General features: G+C 41.0%; 1 protein-coding gene across 2 annotated transcripts; it reads right to left on the reverse strand.

Moving 5' to 3' along the window:
• Nucleotides 1–3,145: 3,145 nt before the first annotated feature.
• Nucleotides 3,146–25,596, reverse strand: mtbp (MDM2 binding protein). Of its 2 annotated transcripts, XM_037454138.2 has the most exons (23): nucleotides 25,329–25,596; nucleotides 24,944–25,027; nucleotides 24,747–24,820; nucleotides 23,789–23,934; nucleotides 23,440–23,498; nucleotides 21,272–21,416; nucleotides 20,724–20,838; nucleotides 18,260–18,376; nucleotides 13,625–13,719; nucleotides 13,364–13,430; nucleotides 13,036–13,153; nucleotides 12,328–12,507; nucleotides 11,021–11,131; nucleotides 9,299–9,463; nucleotides 8,201–8,294; nucleotides 7,363–7,521; nucleotides 6,845–6,940; nucleotides 6,453–6,716; nucleotides 6,182–6,300; nucleotides 5,450–5,550; nucleotides 4,397–4,510; nucleotides 3,725–3,790; nucleotides 3,146–3,642 (listed from the first exon to the last, which is right to left on the reverse strand). In XM_037454138.2, the coding sequence occupies exons 1-23, from the start codon at nucleotides 25,393–25,395 to the stop codon at nucleotides 3,604–3,606; spliced, it is 2,595 nt and encodes an 864-aa protein (XP_037310035.1). In that variant the 5' UTR covers nucleotides 25,396–25,596; the 3' UTR covers nucleotides 3,146–3,603. The 2 variants fall into 2 exon arrangements, with proteins under 2 accessions (XP_037310035.1, XP_037310037.1); XM_037454140.2 differs by lacking the exons at nucleotides 24,747–24,820; nucleotides 24,944–25,027; nucleotides 25,329–25,596 and adding an exon at nucleotides 24,019–24,684.
• Nucleotides 25,597–25,729: the final 133 nt, after the last annotated feature.

Below are 25,729 nucleotides of genomic sequence, written 5' to 3' on the forward strand. Positions count from 1 at the left end.
GCTGCATTTGTGCCTCTTTTAAGACCTAAAAACACTCACAAGTGGACCAACAATCACTGATGAAATTCTAACACACACACACAACCGCACAAACATACACGCTCACTAATAGCCAGCTTTCTCATTGAGAGCGCTTTGGAGGGCTGTATTGAGTCATTTTGAGGGGCTGGACAGGAGCCAGATCAATTATCAATCAGTCATTGTGTGCGTGTGCGTACGCATTTGCATGGTTGTGCGTGTCTAGAGTTGTTTATGTGAACAATAGATACTTCTGTGAGTTACATGCAGCTACAGCACGCTAAGGTTTTTTGCTTGCATGTCCCTTTGTATGAACAGCTGTTGTTTTTCTCTGGCACACAAGTAGTACAAACTGCACACTTAACCCATGCAGAGGTTTTATAAGATGTGTAGGAGGGAGGGAACAGAGTGGACTAGCAAAAGGAAGGGCAAAGCATGTCTAACTTGGATTCAGCCTGGAATATTTAAGGTCACGGTTGGGAACCACGGTTCATTCCCTAAGTTCAAAACAAATCTTTTAGACTTCTTTCAGTAGACTTGGGATGGGTTGAGAGGGGCTCACAAAGACCTTCTGAGCTACTGAAGATAGGAAGGATGTTCTTCAGTTTGTGGGTGACTTCGTAGAAAGAGATCTAGCCTTTTTTGTTATATGTATATATAAATTACTGGAAATTGGCCATTCTTAATTAGGAGGAGGAAATGCACAGTACAGCTGAAGCTCATCTCTTCAATATTGGTGGAAAATCCTTGGGGTTGCAAGAAAACTGAATCCAGCCAGTGGATTCTCAAAGTCTAAAACTTGACTTGCTGAATCTTGTTGATCTAAAAGAACAGTTTAACTGCAGTAAAGCCAAATGTATTGACATAGGTGTCTTAATTGCATTCAACCTTTTCTTGGACGCCTGACGATAACTGAATCAACTAATTACTCGTATAAATTCAGGTTGTACACCTCCCCTTCTACGGGCAGAAGGAAAGAATGAAGGTGTTCAAGGAGGCAATAGCTGCTGAAAAGGGACTCCTTCATTTTCATTTCACAATTTTGTAAAAAAAAGAAAAAAGTCATGCCACAGCTCTGGTGGATCTTTGCCAACAAGATCCACCCACGGAGCAGATCTGTTATTCGTTGCCGAAAAAAGATTTGTCTTATTTGAGACATTCCATATTGCTTTTTTATCTGAGGATGGTTAAGGTATCTAAATGTATATTGATTTTCTGACAAGAAGAAAAAGAAGTGCCTTCTTCAAATGCTTTTTCCCTTGAATGAAGGGGACATGCTGCTTGTGCTGACAAATTAGCCGGGCGACCAATTTGGGGTTTCAAATTGGGCTTCTTCTGTACAGTCTCATTGTACCAGTGTTCAAGATGAACATTAACATTACAATATTTAATCTATATAATACCATAGATTCCAAGCTACCACTCCACAGAAAGCTAATAAACACTTAATCGTTAAGTAAAGGAGCTCTGGCAATGCTGGTAAAAGTCAAAGTACAGGATAGCAATGTATTGGGAATTGTTGGGTCAAAAAAAACTTTTTTTTCTCTTAACTAAACATGTCAAATGAGAAACAATATCTGAGATGATAAGTTAGCAAACACAACTTGTGTCTGATTGTATACACATGAGAACATTTAGACAAAGGCACACTTTGTATGCACAGCAGGAGAAAGAAACTGGGTCATCACCTCTCTGTCCCTGTTCTCATCCATTGAGGTACACAAAGATGAGTAACCTCCTGAGCCACAAACACACACGCACACACACACTGTCGTTAGCGTATAGTTAGCATAGTTGTGAGGGGATGTCCCTGCTGTGTCCCTCCTATTTAAATAGTGCTGCGCCTCAAGCTCTGTTAGTCTGAAAAACATCCACCCACACACAACATGTACACGCAACATGTACACACACGTGGCCCAAAATCATGCAGCTATTCTCACACTGACTGTACACGACTTCCTTTTTCTCACACACACAGAAATACAAAGTACCAATATCTGGGAACCTGACGATAAAAGAGCTGAGGGGTGAGTGAGACAGGAAGGAATGTTTTGGGATGCGACTGCCAACCAAGTCCCTGCATGCACTCTTGAATGCACCCACATCTTCCTCTTTCTCTCACTTTGCATGCATGCATTGATGTGCCTTGCATTCTAGCATGTGAATGGATCCCATTAGGACAGCAAGCTGTAAAAAATAGTACCAACTCTGCAGCTCTGACATGTCAGCTTAATCACCATGGCAACATTGTGTCATTACAAGATTATTTGGTCAGCTGATCATGATTTCAGCTAACTCACATGCTCAAAGAATAGCTTTACTTTACAGCTTTCCCCTCCCATTAGACGTATTTATCTTTTTTTTTTGCTCTGACCAAATGTGAAAGAAATTGCAGCGGCAGTGCAACAAAACATGGTCAATACAAAGATGCAGTGAATGAGCAAATAGAGCCAACAATGAATACTAATACTAATAATGTGAGCTGAAATGTTGCAATGAACAAGGTAGATAACAATGTAACACCGTAGTGCCCAGTAGTATGAATCTTCTTTTGCCCATTTGTCTCTGGAACAAGAAGCTCCCACAGGCTTTAATAACATTTATTTTACATGCTGCCACAGGCAGCACTGATAACAGATGGCCAACTCATCTATTTGTGCTGTCTTCATTTAATGGGCCCACAGATCATCTCTGTAAATCATTTAGGGTCCTTGGATTAAAACCAAGAGGCAACATCTACTGCAATATCTGGTTGGGCATTTGTTGTTCTCAGTTTTGTTTTCCTCCTTGGATGGAGGAGATTTTTCTATTGTTGCTAGAAACCTGTAACCAGCTCCTCTTGGTGAGAAAAGACATAATGGTGCCAGCAGTGGAGCGACTGGCTGTGACGGGGTCTCATTATGGGGATGCAGAAGTCTTGGCAGTGTTCCTCATCAGTCTGTACTTACAGAAGGTATAACCATCAGTGGTAATCGCTGCTGCGCTCATTGATTTGCCTTCAGCGTCGGAATAACTGCTATCATTCTGACTAGGCTGTTTAGCACTGAAATTGTAATAAATATTTTTTATTACAGACATTCTAATCAGGAAGTTTCACTATGCACAGATTAAGAAATAAAGACTTTATTATGTATTTTATTTTTGAAATATGTGCAATCAAAGATATGAAATAATAGTATTTAGAAATGTACACTGTACAAAATGTACAAGTGGGAAAGGATTCAAAGTCATGTTACAAAGATAATAAAGCAGCAACTTGAGGCCCAGGTTTAAGCCTTTGTTGCCACTCAGAATGCAGAATTTCAATTTTGTTCAGTTTCAAGACTCAGGAGCAGTGGGAATATTGGAGAAATATATACGGCCACAAATTATATTACACAACTCAAAAAATAAATGTTAATATATGATCGTCTTCATGGAAGACACTATAAAAAGTAGATAAAGGATTAAGTTCATTTTAACTCATCAAAGCTAATCTGTAGGCTTACAAACTACACACTTTGAAAGAAATTAAATAAAAGAAATTGGAATCATCTTTTAGCTACGAGACAAAAACATTTTTTCTCATCGTTTTTCAGATGGTCTTTAATTCTTTGAGGTCTTCTCCAACACCCATTCAATGACCTACAACAAGAAAAAATAACCTTTAGGAGAATCAGGGGTAGAAGGACTACAAAGTGCGTCTAAGCACCATTGCAGTGGTTACCTGTTTAACGTTGCTGCTGGCGGCCTTCTTCATCTCCTCATGCAAACCACGAGAAGTCTTCAGATCCTGGGAAGAAACAACAGAAGAGGAGATCTCTCTGACTGACGGAATGAGATGAACTCAAGTGGGCTTCGCATGATACAAATCAGATTTCTTATGTTGAGCTTGAAGCCATTTGAAAGGGGGAGAGGATATTAGTAGAACAAAAAAAGCAGTAGAATATCTAATATTCTCTACTTTTTCAGATCAAGATTTGACACACAATACAGTGTGTTTTGTTAGATTAAACCTATAATCTCCAGAATGTCCATAATCAAAATTCCACACACTCAGTGATGCATCACATGAGCAAAGGATATACAAAATAAGTCAACTGCCAATCAGGAACGGTGTGGTTTCATTCCAGGTGCAACCCGATGTGCACTTACGAAACAAAGAACTAGCACACTAATTGCAAGATTTTGTCCTCATGATATATATTGTATCAAACAAAAACAACTCGCCACAATTCACAAGGAGATGTAGATGACGATTATTGGCAAAAATGTCGGATCTATAACAAAACACAACATATGTTCAAAATTGCCTGGATCCATTTAGTCCGTAGAAGCATACAAATGAAGTAACTGTCAAAGAGGACCGCGCTGACTGTGTGGGCAGTAAACGACTAACCTTGAGATAGAATTTTGAGATATCAAAGAGTCTTTTGCTGCAGGCCTCAAAGCACTGATGCTCGGCTGTGATCCCGTGGTGTTTGAGCGCTTTAGCCACTACCTCCTGCAGCATCTGAGGACAAGACAGACAAACACAAAAAAAACGTTTCGTATTAGCATTACTGTGAAAACAACTACTAGTTTTGTTTATTCCCTTCCCACCTGACGCTAATCCGGTTCAGAGAAAATCATTTTAGCACGGATCCCTTTGTAAAAAGGAAGGGATGTCAAAATGTCTCGACTTTGGGGCCCGCTGTTGTTCAGACGCCTTTACATTCAGTGTGTGTTGCAGGTACACACATACAAATATTTTACTGCTCGCTTACTGAAATAAATAGATCAGCCTTTAATCTTGCCACAGCGACTGATCAGTGAAAAGACGGTAACTTATTGTGAGGAATCATCCGTGCCATCCAGGCTCATGAGGAGAAAGGAGAAAATCAGACCAAGCCAAAGTCGCGACGCAGATTGTGAGCTGTAGGTGAGACCGAAGTAACGCTGTGAAGGTTTGTGTTTATGTGCATGTGGCCACGTACATGGTACGGCGCATGGAGTAGTGTGATGCGGTCGGAGCCGCAAGGTTGGCGGTTGGAATCCCGGCTGCTCCATGTGCCATGTTGACGTGTCCCTGAGCAAGACACCTGACCCCTAATTGCTCCCCAGGCAACATGTAATGGATGGGTTAAAATGAAATGTAAGTTGCTTTGGATACAAAGCGTCAGCTAAATAACATGAAATGTACATATTCAATGTACTGTAATATTACGTAGGAGATGAGAGTGTGCGTGTCTGCAGAGGCAGGTGATATGACAATCGCATATATAAGTGATTTTATTCACAGTGATGTTGATCTTTAATGCACCTTTGGCACAACTCTGAAATGAAATAGATATAGAGACAGAAAGTGTGTTTGTTTGCATCATTGCATAAAGGGAAATAATGATTTGAGAATGCTTTTTTTCAAGGAAGTGCTCTCTTAATTAAAATAACAAACATACACACACTCACTCACCCTGTTGTGTTTCTGGGAACGGGACTCTTGGGAAGGTTTGTCCTCTGCATTTTCAGAATACCTCTTCGGCTGCTGAGGTTTGTCAGCAAGAGTCGCCAAACCTGAGAAGTAAAACCAAAAGCAAGCCATTACAAATCCTTAGCATATGTCCGAGTAGGAAAAGACTTCATATAGGATACATCCTAATATCATATAAAATACATCCTAATCAAAAGAATATCAGTAATATATATATATATATATATATATATATATATATATATATATATATATATATATATATATATATATATATGCTGTATTTTGTTTTAGTCAAACTTTGTTTTAGTCAAACTCCAAGTGTCTCTGTTTTATACTATTAGAATATCTTTCTGATAAGTGTGTTGTTATAGTATGACATGATATAAAGAGGAGAGCCCATGCTATCAATAAGAGCTTTATTGGTAGCTTGTTGATGTTATAATTACATTTAGAAGAAATTTCCGGCCTCCGAATTGATTTAGTAAAGAATTCCATAAAAAGAGAGGAGTTGATGGACATTTTTGGAATTGCACTTATATGTATATTTGTTTCATGAAACTAGTTGCATGCCTTGATGTCACTTTTCAATTAAACGGAACATCGGTGTGCAGATTTTCACAAGCGTAATTGAAGCACCTACGCACTTAACTACAACAGATTAACAGAAGTGTTGTTTTTCAGATGATCCGATCATTAATAGCATGCACACACCTGAGGCTATCGACTGGGATCTGCTGGGCTGTTGTCGTAGAGACCGGATAGCAGCGAGTGGGCCACTGCTGCCACTGCTCTGAGAACAGAGGGAGTCGCTGCTCTCCGATTTCACCAGCCTGGATCATTTAGACACAAACATGGTAAAATGTACTATAACCGCAAGCTTAAGATCCATTGACATCGACCTGGCCGTTGATTGGCACCCAGAAAGTTGCACAAGTTGCACTTTCTGGGTGCTGTACAGGACCAACAGACATCATCCTCACACCTCTTGCGGGGATGACCACCAATGGCGTCCGTGTCCCACGACCTGCGCTTGAGTCGCGCTACATCAGCGTTCTGCAGAGTCTCTCCGTCAGGCACGCTTCCTGGTTCTGACATCACGGCGGGGGAGGGGGCGGGGCTGAGGGCAAACGGGAGTGCACAGGGCTCCTTGGAGCAGGTTGTTTGGGTCTCGTGTCGAATCAGACGGGACTGTAGTTTTACGAAGGCCTGGTCCCGATCCAAGGACCGCTGATTATCCAGACAGAATCTACATGAACAAACACATTTGTCTGAATATCAAAACCAAGGAATGGAGAGGGTTTGGCTGGTTACCGTCGACTGTAAAATACCAGCTATTGTAGCCGAAAAGTCGCTGCACAGTTTCTAGAAACGTACTCTATGCCGTGGTAATGGGACACGGAGGCTTTGTTGAAGGGCATCTGGCTAATTCTCCTGGGAGAAAGGTCTGGTGACAACTGGAACACGTTGTCACTGGAGAGAAAGACAATCAAGAAGAAAAAGAGTAGGGGTGGGGACAAAAAAAAATGTCTCTCTTCAAATACAAACTTTGTTGATTAAATCAGTTTGAGTGTACAGCATTTCTAGGAATTATTGATGACTCATCTGCTCCAGAATGAGAAAAAATTGTGTGTAGAGGGCTCATTATGGCCTGTCACTCATTTATGCTTAAAAACACATGTATGTAACACAGTATGCCAACCTGTAAATCTTGTTCTGTATTATATATAATATTGTTCTGTACCGGGTCACAGGTCTCTGTGAGAGTCACTCACAGTTTCTTGTACTCCTGTCAGCGGCCTCTGTCTGTGTGATTGTCTCTTTAGGTCTTCCTGTGTGAAGGCCTATACATATATAAGCCAATTCATGGAACCTGAAAAGATGAAGGAACCTACCCTCTGTTGATAGCGAGTAGTTGTAGATCCCCAGTGGGCATGCCATCAGACGTGAAATGTTTTAATAGTTCTTTGGCGTCCAGTAATGCCGTAGAACTCTTTTGACTGTCTTTAGGACCCAGTAGACTGTCACTTGAGCCTGGACCTAACAGACCAAATCTGTAGATCAAAAACATGTATTAAGCACACAGAACTGTCATGTGTTTATTTAAATAGTATTTAAAGGATTCTAGGACAATTGTATAAAAACAAATTACAAATGACAATTGGAGTGCATTTGGAGTGCAATGTGCCAAAACAGAAATTAATTCGAAAAACATTTGCTAGATTTGCATCAGGATAACTGTAAACAGCAGCAACAGAAAAACATTATCTGGAAAAGAATCCATGGCTGGCGTGTGGCAGACATTCAACATCAAGGGAACAATTTCACCCAGGGTGACTTTGTTTGAGGTCCAAGCCTCATTAGTGTAAACACTGAGTCCGCCTCCTCTCGTCCCACCGGAGCCTTGTGCTGATCAATTGCAGATTTGAGCCAGGAAGCACCGGAGAAGCCCGGTCTATGCATATGCATGTGAGCACACCAGTGTTTCATCTCTAGTCACTGGGTTAGCATTAAGTCTTATTTCATCAATTTTATCTTCCTGTGACCGGGAAAGCAGCTGGGGAATAGCTTTAGGGCCGAGCCGGGCAGGCTTAGGTCCCATCTCAGCCTTCTCCTCTTGGGGCTGTTGACTTAGCTTTCTGTGAAGATGCATCGGACGGGGATCCTCTTCATTTATCGATCTCTATCATATGCGCCCCAGCAATAGCGATAACAAACTGCAAACAAAAGTACCTTCTCTTCTGTCTTCTCCTCTGCAAGTTCTCTATGTTGTGGAGGACACTTCTTTCAGGCCAGTGCGAAAGCTGGTGGGACGTGGTTGGAAAACCTAAAACAAAGAAACATCAAGGCTCAGCTAGCCGCTCCCAATGACTCCTTTGGTAAATTTCATTGAAAAAAACCCCAATACAGCCGAGTATGGGTCTTGCATGAATTTTTCATATTGAAAATCAAAAATTGGATCCCTCGTCTTTAAACTGTAATCGGTTGGATTTCCACTGTGAAACAACTATGGAGTATACTGTGTTGTAATTTTGCAGAGACGGCATTAATTGATATCGACAAGCCTAAAACACCAGTAAACTGCTTCAAAGGCTGTAATACTGTTTGGCATTGCTTGAGCAGGTTTAGAGCCAAGATGATACAGTTTTGATGCACAGTAAAGTCCTTCTGTTGTAAGTGTGATATATAAGGAGACTGAAGCTCCCTGCCAGAGGTTTGAAAGCCTACACTAAGTCATTCACACCTTTAGGGCGCTACAGAAATGCAAATGCAAAAGATGCTCCTAATGGATTTCAAAAGCCGTTCTTTGCTTTAAATAATATTCTCCAGAGCAGACGGTGAGTAAGGATTTTTTTTTTTTTAAGTTAGAATGCGCATTTCTATGTATTCACATCTACCGCCGCTTTTTATTAGAAGCTTACTGGCTTTAGAGCTAAATATAGCTTAGTGATGCACAATATGAAAAGGGAGGGAATACAAAGACAAGGCCATTGTGTGAACTGGAGAGTCAGAAAAAATATTTTTTGCATCTAGTCCTGCTGTAAAATTACCACTCCATGAAGCTAACACAAAAGAAGCTAACTTGTTAACAATGAGGATAACCATCCTGGAGCGATATGAGAATGCAACTGATACAGAATGGGAACGTTGCTCCAGTTCTTCACAACCTGCCAGCTCAACTCAAAAACAGAACGTGTTATTTAAGGGGTATAAACAGAGCACAGGATGGTGCAGGAGAAAGTGGTCTGTGAGTGGTAGGAGTTTCCTGTTGTTTATTGTAGCTCTGGATGTGAATGTGGAAATGTAGTGGGGGCTTTTCTGAGTCCATACGTGAGTTCTCGGCGGCTGTGCTCTCCTCCACGTGTGTCAGACAGGTGGCAGCAGAGGGCAGAGTGGAGTCAATCATCTTCAGATACTGCTTCCTGGCCAGACCCAGAATGACTTTCAAGTCATTGACAGGTATCGAGTTTGAAGCAGACGCTTCTTCTTTTTGTCCTAGACGCACAAACAGACCCTGCTTTTATTCTGAGGCAACGTTTCAAATTCAGGTAAGGACGCTTTTGGTTTCTCGCTGCACTAACTTTTACATTTCACGACTACTCAACTCAACACAAACACAAATCTATGAAACGAAACAGGGAGAATCTCTGGTGTAGCCCCCCCATACTAATTATATTATCTCCCAAAAATGAATGTAAACGTCAAAATATATCATTTTCTGAATTTGACTTTGGTTGTAAAATTCATTAGCAATAAATACAACTTTTACCCAATATCCAACAGAATGGTTGAAATCTGTAGAATGGGCGGATTCAAACCCGGGAGCTAAGGAAACATTTGTCAACATAATCTGCAGACTGCCATGTGTGTGAAAGGGAAAATTAAGTTTCGCTTTATATTATAAAGCGGTTGAGGGTTAGAGAGCCAATGCAATTGAAACCGAGACAAATGGTAAATGAAGTCGATAGCACACGCATCAGCTTGACTACTCATCACATCAGTAGCAACGACACAGAGCGATTACAGCCTGAGAGACAAAAGACACAATGATTGGGGAAAACACATCTTTCACATTATCAGGAAGACTTCCAGTGAACGTCAGTCCAATACTTGTAACTTCTGCCACTTATAAGGACACTCCTTTTCTCAATTTAATGCCAAGTCAGAATATATTGCAAAGGATTTCATTAAGGCCGCTGCGCTCGTCATTCTGCTCACGGCCTTTTTAAAGAACAGCCATATTGCTTTTCCTGAAGTTGAAGAATTTCACTCCACTCCATTTAATCTGGCTCGACTCTACTGGTGTTTCGCTATCTTCTCCTGCCAAGGAGACATAATGTCTGTCTGTAAAATAATGATATTTCAACTGAGTGTTTCTGTGCACCAGCCTGTGCTGAGAGCTCAAACTGAACAAAGACAAGAAGTTCTGATTTGCACCCACTGTTCTATTCATTAGAATATAAAATGGAGAAAAGCGGGAAATTTGAGAAGTTTGAAAATTTGATTTTTGTTTTAAAAATCACAAATTAAATGATAAATGAATCATCTGACATTTTCTTTTTAAAAATCTGTGAAATGATAAATGAATCATCAAAAAAGGTTGTTTGTACATTGACTGAACAGTTAATCAATGTGTTCTTTCAGATCTTATGACTTTACTAAATGAGAATGAGCAAAGTGTTTTAAAGTCCTTATAACCAGTTTCCAAAGATATGAAGCAAATAGTTTGATGTATTCTTCCATCTGTGATTACGGATATTATGAGTTGACCTCCGGACCGTAAAGACATGTTGGCACAACCAGTTGTTTCAGGGTAAGCAACATGAACCAAACAATCCCCTTCACACTGTACAAATGATTTCTGAACCGTGTGCAGGATCAACCAGCCGTGTGTGTCTGTCATTAAGTCAACATAAAAAATACCCTTTTCCATTGTCAAACAATATTCTACAAGACAAAACACACCAATTATTAGAGTGTTATGTGAAAAATCTGTGCCCATAAAACCAAATCCAGAATTAGAGTATATTCTGTTCAAAAAGTACAACTCACTGAGGTATTCTTTGACCACCAGCGTCTGGACTCGGATCACCTTCTTCTCCCTCTTCAGCAGGCCGGCTCCTTGGAGACAGGGAAGAGAGAAGATGCTGCTCACAGCGCCTCCTGGTAAACGAGAGAGAAGGAGTGAATAGAAGAGTTGGCAAACCTCAACTCTGAATTCGTTTGCACTGGAATTAGTAAAATATTTTGATATTTCTCGAGTGGATCAGAAGAGGCAATGGAGTTCAAGGGGTGCTCTGGGGATTTTTAACAAAAAGGTCACTTCCCTTGAAATTCTTGGCAGAAAATTCTCATAAAGAAATTGCTAAATGAAACAAAAAGCATCATTCCTTTTTCACTACAGACCCATTTAAGGTATTACAGTCAGGGATCTAACCCTAACCCCGAAGAAATCAACAATATATAATAAACCCATTGCTGCTTCAGTACGTTGTAGTAAACAAATAGTTGATTAATTAACTGTAACTGCTTTGTTGGTAAAAAAAAGAAAAACATGTTATGCTCGCAAAGGACAAAGATATTTTTAGTATTTCAGATTTCTGTTCAGCTGCAACAACCCTCAGGTATGCATATTAAGACTTTCATTTGTATTTAAAACTCTGCTGTCATTGAAGGAGTTAGGGCACCTTTAGGGAAGTATTTCTAAAGTTGCATTAAATGTTTAAAAAAGTGGAAGGTCTCTGGAGACTACACCGTAGTAGGTGTCTGAGAATAACATAAAAGCCCAAGAACGATGAAGGACTTTCATTCGCAAAGGAGAGAAGTTTAGAGAACAGACATCTTTCTAGTCCACCATAACCAGCCGGCTTTGGTTCAACCACCCATCCAGTTCATCGCTCTCATCTATACATTCCTCATCATCACCTTCCTTTCTCTCTCTGTCAATCAGTCTATTTGACACACTTTCTCATTTATCTCTTTGATTGCTTGCTCTTGTTCTAAGTGACAAGGATAGGGAAATGCGTAACAGAATATTTTTCCGATGCTGTGAGAGAGGAAGGAAGAAAAAACAGTGAAGAAAATACAGGCTAGCCGGATGATCGGTGACCACTGCTCATCCTGTCAGTAAAGCTAGAAGGAGTCTTCTTCAACAAAGCAATATACATATATATATATATATATATATATATATATATATATATATATATATATATATATACACACACATACATACATTTATCTGAGGCAGGATGATGAATAGACTGGTCTAAGGTTTAAGCAATTAAAGTGACACAATCCACAGTGGCACAAAGAAAAAGACATTCACACACTACTACGAACATAACAACTTAATATACCTGATGATGACTGAGACTTCGCTCTCAGCAACCCTGAGATGGTTGCCATAGCAGCCGCTCCATTGATTTGACTCTCTGAGTGCAACATTCTGACCGTGCAGGCTTCAGAACCCACGACCTCGGAGCCCTGGACCAAGAGGAGGTAGTGAGCGATTTCACCTTTGACCTCTACGTCAGGCACTGCAGCGAGAGAGAGAGAGAGAGAGATTACATTGTGAGTTAATCCACCGCCAAAGAGGTAATTCCCTTCATCAAATAACTTGTTTTATTAATATCATTATTGCCTTAATGCTTGCCGCACTCTTCACGACAATTTGTCTGATGGTTAGTAAGCTCGTAATAATTTCAGATTTTTATTACTGTATTCATAACTATTTCATCCATAAAATACTTAGATGATATGTAGGAATTCCGTATATATATTGGCAATATTCCAAAGTATGCTTTCATACACATTTAAAAAAAACAAATTCAAAATGCAACCTACCGCTTTTATTTGTCTTTTTAGTATATTGTTTGGGTTTTTTTTTCAGTCCTACCTCAGAGTCTGCCACCCCAACAGAGTGTTTTATTATCTATATCAGTATATTCCTACTTATCAATTTATTTCCCCACAGAAAGGAATATGACTTTGTTGCTGCCAAACAGTCATCCATTCATCCAGCAAGGAAAGGCACATTTAAAAAAAGGAGATGAAAAACATCTTACCGGGTAAGGACTTTGGTCTCCCGGCTACGGACTCCCTCCAGCGCTGCGAGCTGAGCTGACTCGCTGCATGCTGAGCAATTTGGGTTATTATGCACGTCATGCTGAACAATGCTCCGACCTAGACAAAGAAACATAAGTTTAGAAATATACACTCGCACAGTCCCACAAACCAAATAGGAGATGAATCTTATTAGGCCTTTGGGTCGTATCTACATATGCACACATCTGACTGGGGGACTTACACAAGCATTCAAATAAGTTTTTCACTTTATTATAGATCAAGTTATACAACTGACGTTTTCTTTTGGATATATAAAAGGTCCGCTACCTTTCCACGCAGTGACTTCAACTGGTCCAACAGCAGCTTCTCTTTCATCGACTTCCCAGACACGCTTCTGTTTGTTGGTGGTCAAGGAACAACACAATACAGGAGAAAAGACAGTCTCAAACGGGATAATCCATAAAGGGCTGCAATGGAAACTGCATAAGCTGCATTAGTTTGTCAGATATTAATTCCAAGGCAATCAGTTATATCTAGATTACTTTTATATCATGAATATGTTGAAGAAACGTCAAAAGAAAAGGATACAGTTCAAACTGGCTTGTGGACATCAGAAAGCCAGGCAGCTCCGACAAATTAACCAGTTGAACCAAATCTAAAACCGGTGCGTAGTAATGAAAGACCTGCAAAGATGGCACAGACAGAGCAGAGAAAGAAAGAACTACAATATAAGAAGAAGAAACAGATGAGGCTCAAGAAAAAACAACAGTGTTCGCTCATCACTCACAACAAGCAAGATACTTAACCTGTACCCAGCTCAGAGGTGATGTTAAACAACAATCTGATCTTTATTAGTTTGTTAAAATCTAGATTTGCACTTCCAGTGGAAATCTCACCCCCCCAAAAATACTTTGGTACATCCAGACATGTCTGCAAAATGTAAGACGAGGAAGCAAAGATTTACACACAGAGCAAAGACTTTATCCACTATACAATTAATCCATTTATTTTTGGGTTAACTGTTGAGATGTCAAAAAATATATATATATTTTACACACTACCGCAACAGCTAAAATAAGTTTGAAAAGATGCAAGTTTCTAAAAATAAAGCCTAGACGCTGTATTCACGTTAGAGGGACATTTTTTATTTTTGTTCAACTTTGGTTTTGTCGGTGTATTTACATATTGCAATCAGTTGACTTTTGTAAAATTGAGAATCAAGTTTGTATTGAATTGTGATATACCAGATAATTTATACCCGTAATAAACACAGAATATAATCTCAGCGGCCCATCAGTTACTTAACACACCGTAGCTCACATAGGAAAATAAAATAAAATAAAAACATGTTAAAATCTGCAGTTGTCCTACTTATCTAATGAGCTTATTAGGTTATGAGGGAAATCAATATTATATGTACATCATTTGTCACATGAAAAACTGGGAATTTGCATTTAGAATAGATACACGAATACCAACGAAAGCCTGAAATCTCATAATTTATTGATCGGGATCAAAAGAATGAAGGGCTGACCTATTTCTGATAGATTTATAGATTAAGAGTAGACGGACATCTTAATGATCCTGGGTCGAATTCACAGTCCTGCTAGCCAGATGGTGAAGTTTATTACTGATTTGTTTAGCCAACTAAACAGAATGACTAATGCAGCGGCTTCCATTCACAAACCTGCCCTCATTACTTCAAACTCTTCTTTTGATTTGAACCATTCAAATTGCAGAGGCCTGTAGTTCAAATGTTTCTGTGCCTTCAACAAAACGCGAGTGTACCTTAAAATCGCTCCCAACTCTTTTTTCTTTCCAGGAGCATTCCATATTCTTTCCATGCTTGTGTGCCTCGATGGCTGTAATCTCGTCCCGCGTGCTCCCCCTGTTAATAGCCGAGCAGTATTCAGCAGCCAGTGCTGTTCTGCAGCAGCAAATTATGCGTTTATGTTGTGTGAGAGTCCTCCATGTGTAAGCGGACGCTCTAACATTAGTAGAGTTGCGCGTACATTTCAAAGTCAGAGGGAAGAGCAAAACAAAGTGCCTAGTGTTAAACCTCCGTGCGTTAGCCATGGATAAATACTTGGTGACTGGACAAATCAGATAACTGAGGACCTTTCCAGGAGTGACTTTGATTGTAGGACAAAGGCTTCAGGAGAGGAGGGAGTGCAGAAGTTTGAAGGCTGATTTTGTTCCCAGTAGTTGGTTGAGTGGTGAAAATAGTTCTAAGTGAACGCCCTTTCCCTTCCTCCACAAACAAGTTCAGAAACGTACAAGAACAACACTCGAGACAGACCTAAATGTCACCATTTTAATACGCTATAAGGCTGACAAGATTCACTTTTGATGAAAACTGTTTCTGATAAAAACCTCACAGCAGAATTAAGTAAGAACAAATGAGTAGACGGTCAAATGTATAAGAGGAACATCTTCCACATGATTTGAACATGTGTAGAAGAAGTCTATAGATCAACATTATTTTTTAACTTTAAGTTCCAGCCTTCTAAGTATCATTGTAGAAAATAGTCCTGTTAAAGTGTAGAATAACGACTTGTGAAATGCATATTCTGCCAATATCTGTGGTTGCACTGGCTCATTCTGGGCTCTGCAGTGCTGAAAACTAATGAGCAGGATATCAGAGCGATGAAGTATCTTGATTTGACAAGAATTTCATCTTCCAGACAGACTCTCATCTCAACATTTTGTCCATAAACATGGTCTTTATTGAATTTACTGTTAATATATCTTGATTGTCAAAACCCAGGCATAAAAATGACTGTAGTCCAACATTGTATCCATAAAATAAGCAACAATATTTCAAGTATGCGATATTTCCACACACACACCTCATACTAGAGATTTCATAAATCACACAGCAAACACACACTTTGAGATAGGTGCCCACACAGCACAGTGTGGCTTCCCTTCCCACCGAGGCTCAGCGTCTGTGTGTGTGCGTGTCACTAATTAACACAACAGTTAGTCCTGACAGTGAGGAGGCCTAATAGTTTTTGTAAGAGCATAGTTTAGATTTTACAGTCAGTTATCCCAGCAGAGCAGAGATGTGATAGTTTTGTTGTCCTCAGAGGGTTGTTTTTATTGTGTGCCAAGACAATCACCGCCATCTGCTTCTCTGTACACAGATCTAATGAGATCACACATCCGCACACACAAACACACCGGCTCACTCTCCACAGACCGTGTAGACGAGGCGTGCGTGCGTACACACACACACACACACACACACACACACACACACACACTGCGGTGTTGACTAAATAATGAGCGCACACTCACAACATAAACATGCCATCTTTTGCCAAACACAAACTTACAAAGCAGACAATGGTTGAGATATACGCAACACACACATATTCAAAATGATAAAACTTGTGTAGGACTACTCTCGTCCTGAAGAGCTAATCATTATTTTTCGTATTTCTTTGATGTGTACAACGCCAATCCTGTAAGCCTTTTGCCTTTGATGGTAACGTTATTAATGGTGTGTGTGTGTGTGTGTGTGTGTTTGTTTGTGTGCACTATTAAACCCAATATTATGAGGACGTAACTTCTGAAGCAAAGCTTACGAGTGGTTTCATTGTTATGGATGTTGATCTTCCCAATAATAAACTCCTTATGGAACTGCTATACCAACTGTTATAAAATACCCTGTCTCTCACGTGCGTGCACGCACGCGCGCACACGCACACACACGCACACGCACGCACGCACGGAAAACACTGAAATTATAATGTATAATTCATGAAAAGTTTGCTTATAGATTTTAGTGCTTCTGCTCTTGGGGCCAAAACAAAGACTTAAAGAAGTAGCCAAACTTTTCCAATGCATTTCCTTGATTTGGAATAAAAAATGTACGACTAAAATGTTTAGGATTTGTCGACTAATTGAGTTGTCGATCAACTTTAAATTAATCTGCTGCTACAGTGAAGGCTGTATCCAGCGCAGTGAGGCATGTCGTCAGCCTGCCGACGTGCTCGCAATGACATCACCACCATGCTAACTAGAGCAGGTAAGGTTTTACATTATTTGCCAACAAGATAACTGGGCTAGCACTACACTATTTAGTACTTGTGTTGCTACGTGAACATTAACTGAGGCTACACAACGGGTGGATGAAGATATCAACGCGAGCTGACAGCCAGCCAAAGCGTCTCAGTAGCAGCCAGCGATTCATACCCCCTCAGGGCAAATACCTCTGAAACGCTCCACCACACATGTGGAAAACCAACCCTGTCAGAAAAGGAAACATTTGCAAATTGTCAAGTGAATGATGCAACTGTGAGTGGCCACATGGAGTGTATCCAAACTGTGGTTTATGGACAAAAGATGAGCCCTGAATCTATACTTGACTGCATTAGACAGAGCTCCCTTCGGCATTGTGATGAGATGATACATTTATACTCAAGGCTGTTTTGTGGGAAATTAATGATTCATCTGATGGTCTTAAGCCCCTCAACGTGATTAAAGATGAACCAGGAAGTGACCCTTTCAATCTTATCGCCGTCTAGCCACTAGAAATCATCCGGGTTAAAGGAACGTAAATTCAATCACTATCTACTAAGCAGCTTTGTCATCCAAACCTTGCCAAAGAGTGGAAGGAAATGGACATACAGGGATGTTGTAGTCTCTTTCAAGCTTAACAACCTCAAACACATTACATTCCTCTCAGCAAGATTTCCTCACAGACAACAAGTCCAGAGCCTCTGGCAGAAGACTCCGCTTGTGACCGTGATGCAACTGCTGCCACATCAAAGAATTTATTTTGTCAAAGAGGCAGAAACAAATAATAATGAGGGGAAAATTTGGAAAAATGACCCGGTGGAGTTTTCTTGTAAACAATTCAATTAATTTCTAAATTACCAAACACGGTGTCTGTAATCTTGCTCATTTTCATTTAAAATATCTCATTTTGTGCATTGTTTGTATCCATTAAAGTTACAGGGTGTGAATCCAGTGTGCGTGCACAACACAAGTAAAACTGCAACCAACATTTCTTCACAGTGCCCATGTTGCCAATACGGAAATGTCACTCACTACTAGGGGAGGTCGGGGCGAAAGAATACAAAACCCTGAGAGAAAATGGCTATTCGGGGCAGGAACTACTCCCTTAAGTAAGACCTTGGTGGATTGAACAACAAAAGAAAGAGTTTGGTAAATAAAGATGTGGGGGTTGGGGGTTGGGGGGTGTTAAGGACTCACCTCGGACTGCAGTTGGTGGTCCGTGGTAATAAAGGGAGCTTGGAGGACACTGGTCCCTGCTGTGTGACGCAATAGAGAGCGCAGAGAAAAGCCGTCAAACCGGAGCTCCGACACAGACTGAGGGAAACACACACAGATGACAGAAAGGTCAGCGCCGTTTGTTTGGCCCCCGAAATAGACGGGGTTTGCTTGAGTTAATGCAGATACACACGTCGCAGTTGTGATGCTTTGAATTACACAGCTGTGAAATGGCAGTGGTTGTTCTCACACAGGCTTTCATGCCTTTGGGAATTCCACTTTGTTCCACCGCTCGCCAATTGTGAAGCTTTTACCGACTGAGTCACTTCTGAAAACTTAGAAAAGGTCACTTTTGGGAAGAAGAGCACTTTAAAGCTCGGTAGACCAGAGCCGAGATGAGTGGAGGGAATGTCTGCCGACCGAGCTGCCAGTTGAATGGACCAAAACGCAACGGGCCTGCAACTTTACTTGAAATATTTTATTTAGAAGTTGCTCCACTCCTAAAAAAAAAGAAAAAGATAGCCATCTAATCCTGCTCTTAACTTATTTATACAGAGAGAATTAGACTAATGAACTAAATTCAACTTAAGAAATTTGAGCCCAGAAAAGTTTTGTCGCTGCTGCATGTGAAATGGCTGTCATAGAATTTGGATATTGCTCTAAACTACAATTAACAGGACAAATGTTCAAATGGAGATCTCTGGTCATACAATGTGTGGCCTTCATCTCAGAATGACATCATTTATATGGATATCTTACAATTAATTCCCAGAACAAACTATCAAAAAAGTAACATTGTTCTCATAATTTGATGGAAGAGTTTCTTCAACCTTCAATCAACAAGCGAGTTCCCCCTGTCAATCCATCAGCTTCCAGAGACCTATTGCCATTCCAGACCACAAACTTTCAGGAATAAAAGCTGAAAAAAAGAAAACTAAAACCAAAAGAGATATGGATACTTTACACATTCATAGATTAATTGTGAATATGTTCACATTTGTCAAGGAGTAGAGGTCTCACCTCTCTCCCTCTGAAACCGTTTAATTCAGCAGGAGAATTAAATGACTTATTTTTACCTTACTTTGTCATTTTCTGACAGCGTACGTATATTGACTGTGTTAGATCGAATCCCTCTCCTGTGGAAACTAGACTGCTGTGGACATACTGCAATGGACTTTAATAATAGATAAGATCACCGATAGAATCTGACACTTTTGAATGAGGGTGACTCACTTTACATCCATTTCCAAAAAGGTATAAAGCCCTGTCAGACAGAAAAGTATGTGGACACTGGTGTTTACATGATTTTAACCATGCAATGGTAAAAAGAGAGATTACGTTATTATGGTTGAAATGCACTTGTTGTAAGTCGCTTTGGATAAAAGCGTCAGCTAAATGACATAATGTAATTACATTATTTTCTTGGAGAATGGGTAAAGCCGTTATTATAAGCCATTATATTTTATATATAAATTTAGCTTTTACACTTTGAAGTCCCAAGTAAATAAAGAATGGTGATGTACGTGCATGTCAACAGCAGCCTCGTTGTCATTTGAATACGAGCAGAGGCCTTTCCCAACACTTGTCCTTGCCTGGGCCTTTAATAATCAATTACAGCCAACTCCTGTGTGCGGAGGGTCTCGTCAACATGGGGCCCGGGACGGGAAGGGTCCGCTCTGCCGGGGCAACGTCGACAAGCCAGAGTTATTTCCCATGACCCCTCAGTGACCTCCAGTAATACCGCTGGTTTCATTCAGCGGCAGAAAAAGACTTGCCGCCCACGGAGTCAAATATTCACGTAATTCAAACGAAAATATGTGAAAATGTAGCCGATGGCATGTGTGAACGCCGCATGAGCAATTCCAGATGAAAGGGATAAAAGAACGTACGCCAAGGCATGAATCAGGTCACCACAAGTAGCCCTGGCAGAAAGGTTTCTCGAGAAAACTCGCTTTTCTCTCTGCCGTCACCCAGCGAGCCCGGCGGTCTGCGTGCTTCAGCATGGAAGGAACACGGCTTGTAATTACAAGCCCTGGGCAAGCAGGTTCAAAAGGGCACCTCTACTTCATAATGTCCTCCACGGTACTTGTTCAGCAGACAGACACTGAGAGTTGATGAGACTAAAAAGGAGTTCTTTGTCGTGTGAAATCAACCCCTAGTACCTCATACACCCTTTTATGTTATTGCCGCTTTCAAAATGAAAGCTACAGTACTTCATAAGAGTACACCGATGCATGCATACAGAGACCGACTATCTGTCCCGTGTCACACCAGCATTACTTTCTCCAGCAGGCATTTCTTTTATTTTCTGATTGGGTCACTGTTAGTGCGAGTGGATTAATGTTCTCTCGCCACCTCCTCCATCCTTAGACCAGGTAGGACATTGTGAAATGAACCATGCAAAATGAAAGAAATGCCTCCTGCATGTTTTTCTACCCTCAATTACCTTCTTCTCTCTGACAACCAGGGCGCCCCTCCATAGTTCCCTGTGATCAATGCAGTCAAGTAGGTCAGCAGGCTCCACCAGACCGGCACTCAGGTAAGACGCTACTTTCTGCCACCTGGGCAGAAAAAAAAGGATCACTCAATAATAAGCAAAGGGGAACTTTTATTGATTCCTATTCTATCTCATACTCAGGGAATATAGCTGGGCATTTGGCTATGTTGGCAAAAACTAAAATGAGGGCTTCAGTAAAAATTAGAATTAGTAGATTATTCAAGCAGTGCTGAAAATTGATTTTGCTCACATGTTACTCTTCCGACTCCCTCTAGTGGCAAACTAAGAATTAAAATAATCAAAACAATTAAATATGTTATTTTTGGTTATTTTCTCTTTCTGCATTTACATGTTTGAATACAGTAATAAACTTGCTTATGTGGATGTGTGCCAATACAATGCAATGTCTCTAGGAGGGTTCTTGTGTTAGCATGTTTGCATACAAGTTCAAAAGGGTACTCGTCATTTAGTGCAGCGCATATTTGTCGTCTCCTCACCCAGTGGTGTGCTGTGTGACCACAGTGATCTTAGCAGCATGCCAGTGGGACAATTGTTTGAGGGCTCCCAGCAGAGGCAGCAGGTCTTTCATAGGAGGAGATTGCTCTGTGGAGCCCAACACCAGTACATCCAACAAGGCTTTACCTGAGGGGGCAAAGCAAAGAGGAATTAATTTCTTTTTTTTAAATCTCTTCCATATTTTTTTAAAATAAGAGACTGGGTATTTCACTGAAGTTTCAGGTAGGTAAAATTGCAATTTTGCAATAAAATACCAAGATCTGCAGAAAAAGAGAGTTGGAAAGTGGGAGGTAAGTCCAGCTTCACGGCACCACGAATGGAGGGTGACAGAGAAACACTCCTTAAGGCGGTGAATTTGAAGTTCCAATATCACGTCAGGAGGCAGAGAAGAGCAGAAGAATGCCATCCTCCCAGTGATGAGAGCATATTAATGAGGTAGAGTTGGACACCTTTTGACAAGGCTGACGCACGCAGATATTCTAAACATAATCACTTGAAATTGGACTGGATCCATGTCACGCAGCTGAAGAGTTTGGCATCAGTTAAGATGTTTTAATTCCTTATTATTGGAATATTTTGGCAACAAAACATTCACTTGAGACACTGTTTTTTGTGGTAGACATTTTGGCCCGTTGCTCGAGAATAAGGGAAAATAGATTTGTTGTTCTCCTAATTAAAGAAAATGGAGGAAACTGTGCTGTGTTTGAAATCCTTCTGGAATCAACACCATAGATGTGCACTCACCGGCCACTTTATTAGGTACACCTGTCCAACTGCTCGTTAACACTTAATTTCTAAGCAGCCAATCACATGGCGGCAACTCAGTGCATTTAGGCATGTAGACATTGTCAAGACAATCTCCTGCAGTTCAAACAGAGCATCAGTATGGGGAAGAAAGGTGATTTGAGTGACTTTGAACGTGGCATGATTGTTGGTGCCAGAAGGGCTGGTCTGAGTATTTCAGAAACTGCTAATCTACTGGGATTTTCACGCACAACCATCTCTAGGGTTTACAGAGAATGGTCCGAAAAAGAAAAAACATCCAGTGAGCGGCAGTTCTGTGGGCGGAAATGCCTTGTTGATGCCAGAGGTCAGAGGAGAATGGCCAGACTGGTTTGAGCTGATAGAAGGGCAACAGTGACTCAAATAACCACCCGTTACAACCAAGGTGGGCATAAGAGCATCTCTGAACGCACAGTACGTCGAACTTTGAGGCAGATGGGCTACAGCAGCAGAAGACCACACCGGGTGCCACTCCTTTCAGCTAAGAACAGGAAACTGAGGCTACAATTTACACAAGCTCATCGAAATTGGACAATAGAAGATTGGAAAAACGTTGCCTGGTCTGATGAGTCTCGATTTCTGCTGCGACATTCGGATGGTAGGGTCAGAATTTGGCGTCTACAACATGAAAGCATGGATCCATCCTGCCTTGTATCAACGGTTCAGGCTGGTGGTGGTGGTGTCATGGTGTGGGGAATATTTTCTTGGCACTCTTCAACGCGTTGCAATGCCACAGCCTACCTGAGTATTGTTGCTGACCATGTCCATCCCTTTATGACCACAATGTACCCAACTTCTGATGGCTACTTTCAGCAGGATAATGCGCCATGTCATAAAGCTGGAATCATCTCAGACTGGTTTCTTGAACATGACAATGAGTTCGCTGTACTCAAATGGCCTCCACAATCACCAGATCTCAATCCAATAGAGCATCTTTGGGATGTGGTGGAACGGGAGATTCGCATCATGGATGTGCAGCCGACAAATCTGCGGCAACTGTGTGATGCCATCATGTCAATATGGACCAAACTCCCTGAGGAATGCTTCCAGCACCTTGTTGAATCTATGCCACGAAGAATTGAGGCAGTTCTGAAGGCAAAAGGGGGTCCAACCCGTTACTAGCATGGGGTACCTAATAAAGTGGCCGGTGAGTGTAATGTCAACAGCAGCCATAAAATAATGCACCCTTTGAACTGATATGAACATAATATAATATGAATCAGATCTAACAAGATATTCAGAAAAGAACGTCCAGCCCAGCTGGCTGAGCACAGAGACCCCTTCTTTGCTAAATGAAGACACAAGTCACAACGGCATAAAGTTCTGAATGAAAACCAAGTGAGTTGTGTGGATTGGTCAACGGTACCTGGAGGTGGGAGCTTGTCTGAGAGTAGATGCATTCCTTCTGCAGCCTCCTCCAGCAGCCTGATTAATACAGACATTCAAATTACATCAGAAAGACTTGCAGGCCCATATTTTGTGAGGCATGCTAATAATATTTTCTTATACTGGATTCAAAAGTAAATACAATATAATTGAGACAAAAAAAATTAAACTCGTGGAGGTTGTGGAAAATTCATCATCACTGATATAGATACTATTTCAAATAACTTTTACGAGCTCACAGAGATAATTCACACAAAACACCAGCAGCAGTGAGCAGAACAAAAACACATATCTGCATGAAGAAAATGTAACAATCATCTGACACTCACTCCGTCAATGACGGCTGATCAGCGCTTTGGTCCGGTGCCTCCTGATTACTCAGTGAACTTAGACATGACGCCACAACAGTAGGCTTCTCCTCACTGTCACCTTTCTGACGGCATGTGCCCAGCTCTTCCCAGTCCGAGCTGCAAAACTACCAATACAGGTGATACGGATTCAAGTATGATTACAGAAATACAGCCCCTTTTCACACAGATAAGGACACAACTTAAAATACCTTTACTGACTGGCCGACTCCCATTTGTGTTGCCACACAGCTGAGCGAAACCTTATTCTGGGGCTACTCAAGAAGGGGGGGCTATGGAGCCAGGTTGCCATTACGCAGCTCGACAATGTTAAGTTAAAAAAATGAAGAAACACTGGACGGACAGAAGACATCTTGGAATTAAAAAAGTAAAATGAAAAGTATTTAATAAAGGAAAAGGTGTTGTGCTAAAAAGAACATCTCAGCTGAGGAGCCGCTGGTCTCTGCAATCAAAAGACCACAGGGAGTCCTTTGACCTTTGCTACTGCAGTCGATTGCCTCCACCAGGAAACAATGGGTGCCTGCATGTATTTATATAGATCAGTAAGGGTGTGAAAGTTAGTGTCCACGCCCTCTGGGAGAGGTCTTCTGGTGAGTTCAATGTAACTCGGATTTCAAATGTCTCTCAGTCAATATCAGTTGTGGTGCTATCAAGTATTACATGAACGCATTTCGGTTGATTACATTACATTGAATACAATCATAACTATACATTGGTATTATTCTATTGATTACACTTTCAAAATTACAGTAGTTATTCTCATTTCTTTATTAATCACTTGGTTCCAGAACCATGGTTGTATTCTGGTGTACACTAAATGCATTTTATTAATAGTTTAGTAATGTATTAACCGGGTCGTCAATTTGTTTCTAATAGCCTACAACAACCAGATCAAACAGCCAACCCCAAAATGTCTCACCTGCTTGACTCCTTGAAAAGCCTGAACAGCCAAGTACCACCTCTGGACGGAGGGGCCGCCACTGAGCGAACAAGCTGGGGAACGCACACAAACAAACACACACACACACACACACACACAGAGAAAGAGTTGTAGTGGAACCACACCGCCTCTGCGAGGTGGTTATGAAGGGAGGAAGTTCATCCTTTCACAGCTACCTGGAAACACAGGGATCCCTCTGGCTGATTCTTGATTCGAGATGTCTACAAGTGTGTCATGTATCCGCTTTACTGGCTCCAGACCTGTGGACATTGACAAGTCAGTGACCTAACAAACCAGGGCTAACTGGTTCAGTAGAACCTCCTGTTAGCACGGGTTAGCCCATTCACAACCATAGCGTTAGATCACAACATCTGATAAAAACGCATCGCTTCTCGCTACACGACTTTTCTTCTTGTTTCCCCCGCTCACGTGTTAGGGCGCGTGTAATGCTACGATGTGACAGACCTCTCAGATGTGACGTGGATATGAAATGCTACACCAAAACAATCCACAAAAGTTAATTACACGTAGTTTAGCAGCGGAGATGTTGGCAAAACTCACATTTGTACTCCTCCGCTACGTCGTAATCGGTTTGGCAAAATGATATAACCGACACGTACCGGTCCATGTCGTGTACGGATTGGTATTAACACCAATACGTTTTGATCGGAGTGAAATAGTAAATGTGAGCAACAATCTTTCGCGCACTGTCGAATTTCCCACCGGTTCTTCTTGTTCTTCTTCTGTTTTCGGTGCGATTCCTCGGTGGCTGCGAAACAAAAACACACTACTGCCCCCTGCTGGACTCAGACTGAACTACGACTGGTATAATACTACGTCAAAACGGTCTGCTACACACAGAGGATTTATGTATGTACGTTTATTCATTGTCCCATATTGATATTTCATTGATCCTTTTGAATGTATTAAAAAAAACAACGATGTGAAAATCACATAATTAT

This window comes from Pungitius pungitius, chromosome 11 (assembly GCF_949316345.1).
Source record: "Pungitius pungitius chromosome 11, fPunPun2.1, whole genome shotgun sequence".
Classification (NCBI taxonomy): Eukaryota; Metazoa; Chordata; class Actinopteri; order Perciformes; family Gasterosteidae; genus Pungitius; species Pungitius pungitius.

Coding starts and splice junctions, on each gene's coding strand:
- mtbp (XM_037454138.2), bottom strand. CDS start 25,395: ATGGACCGGTACGTGTCGGTTATATCATTTTGCCAAACCGATTACGAC. Junction 11,132..12,327: donor GAAGTCTCAGTCATCATCAG/GTATATTAAGTT, acceptor CTCGTTTACCAG/GAGGCGCTGTGAGCAGCATC. Junction 3,643..3,724: donor CCAGCAGCAACGTTAAACAG/GTAACCACTGCA, acceptor TTCTTGTTGTAG/GTCATTGAATGGGTGTTGGA.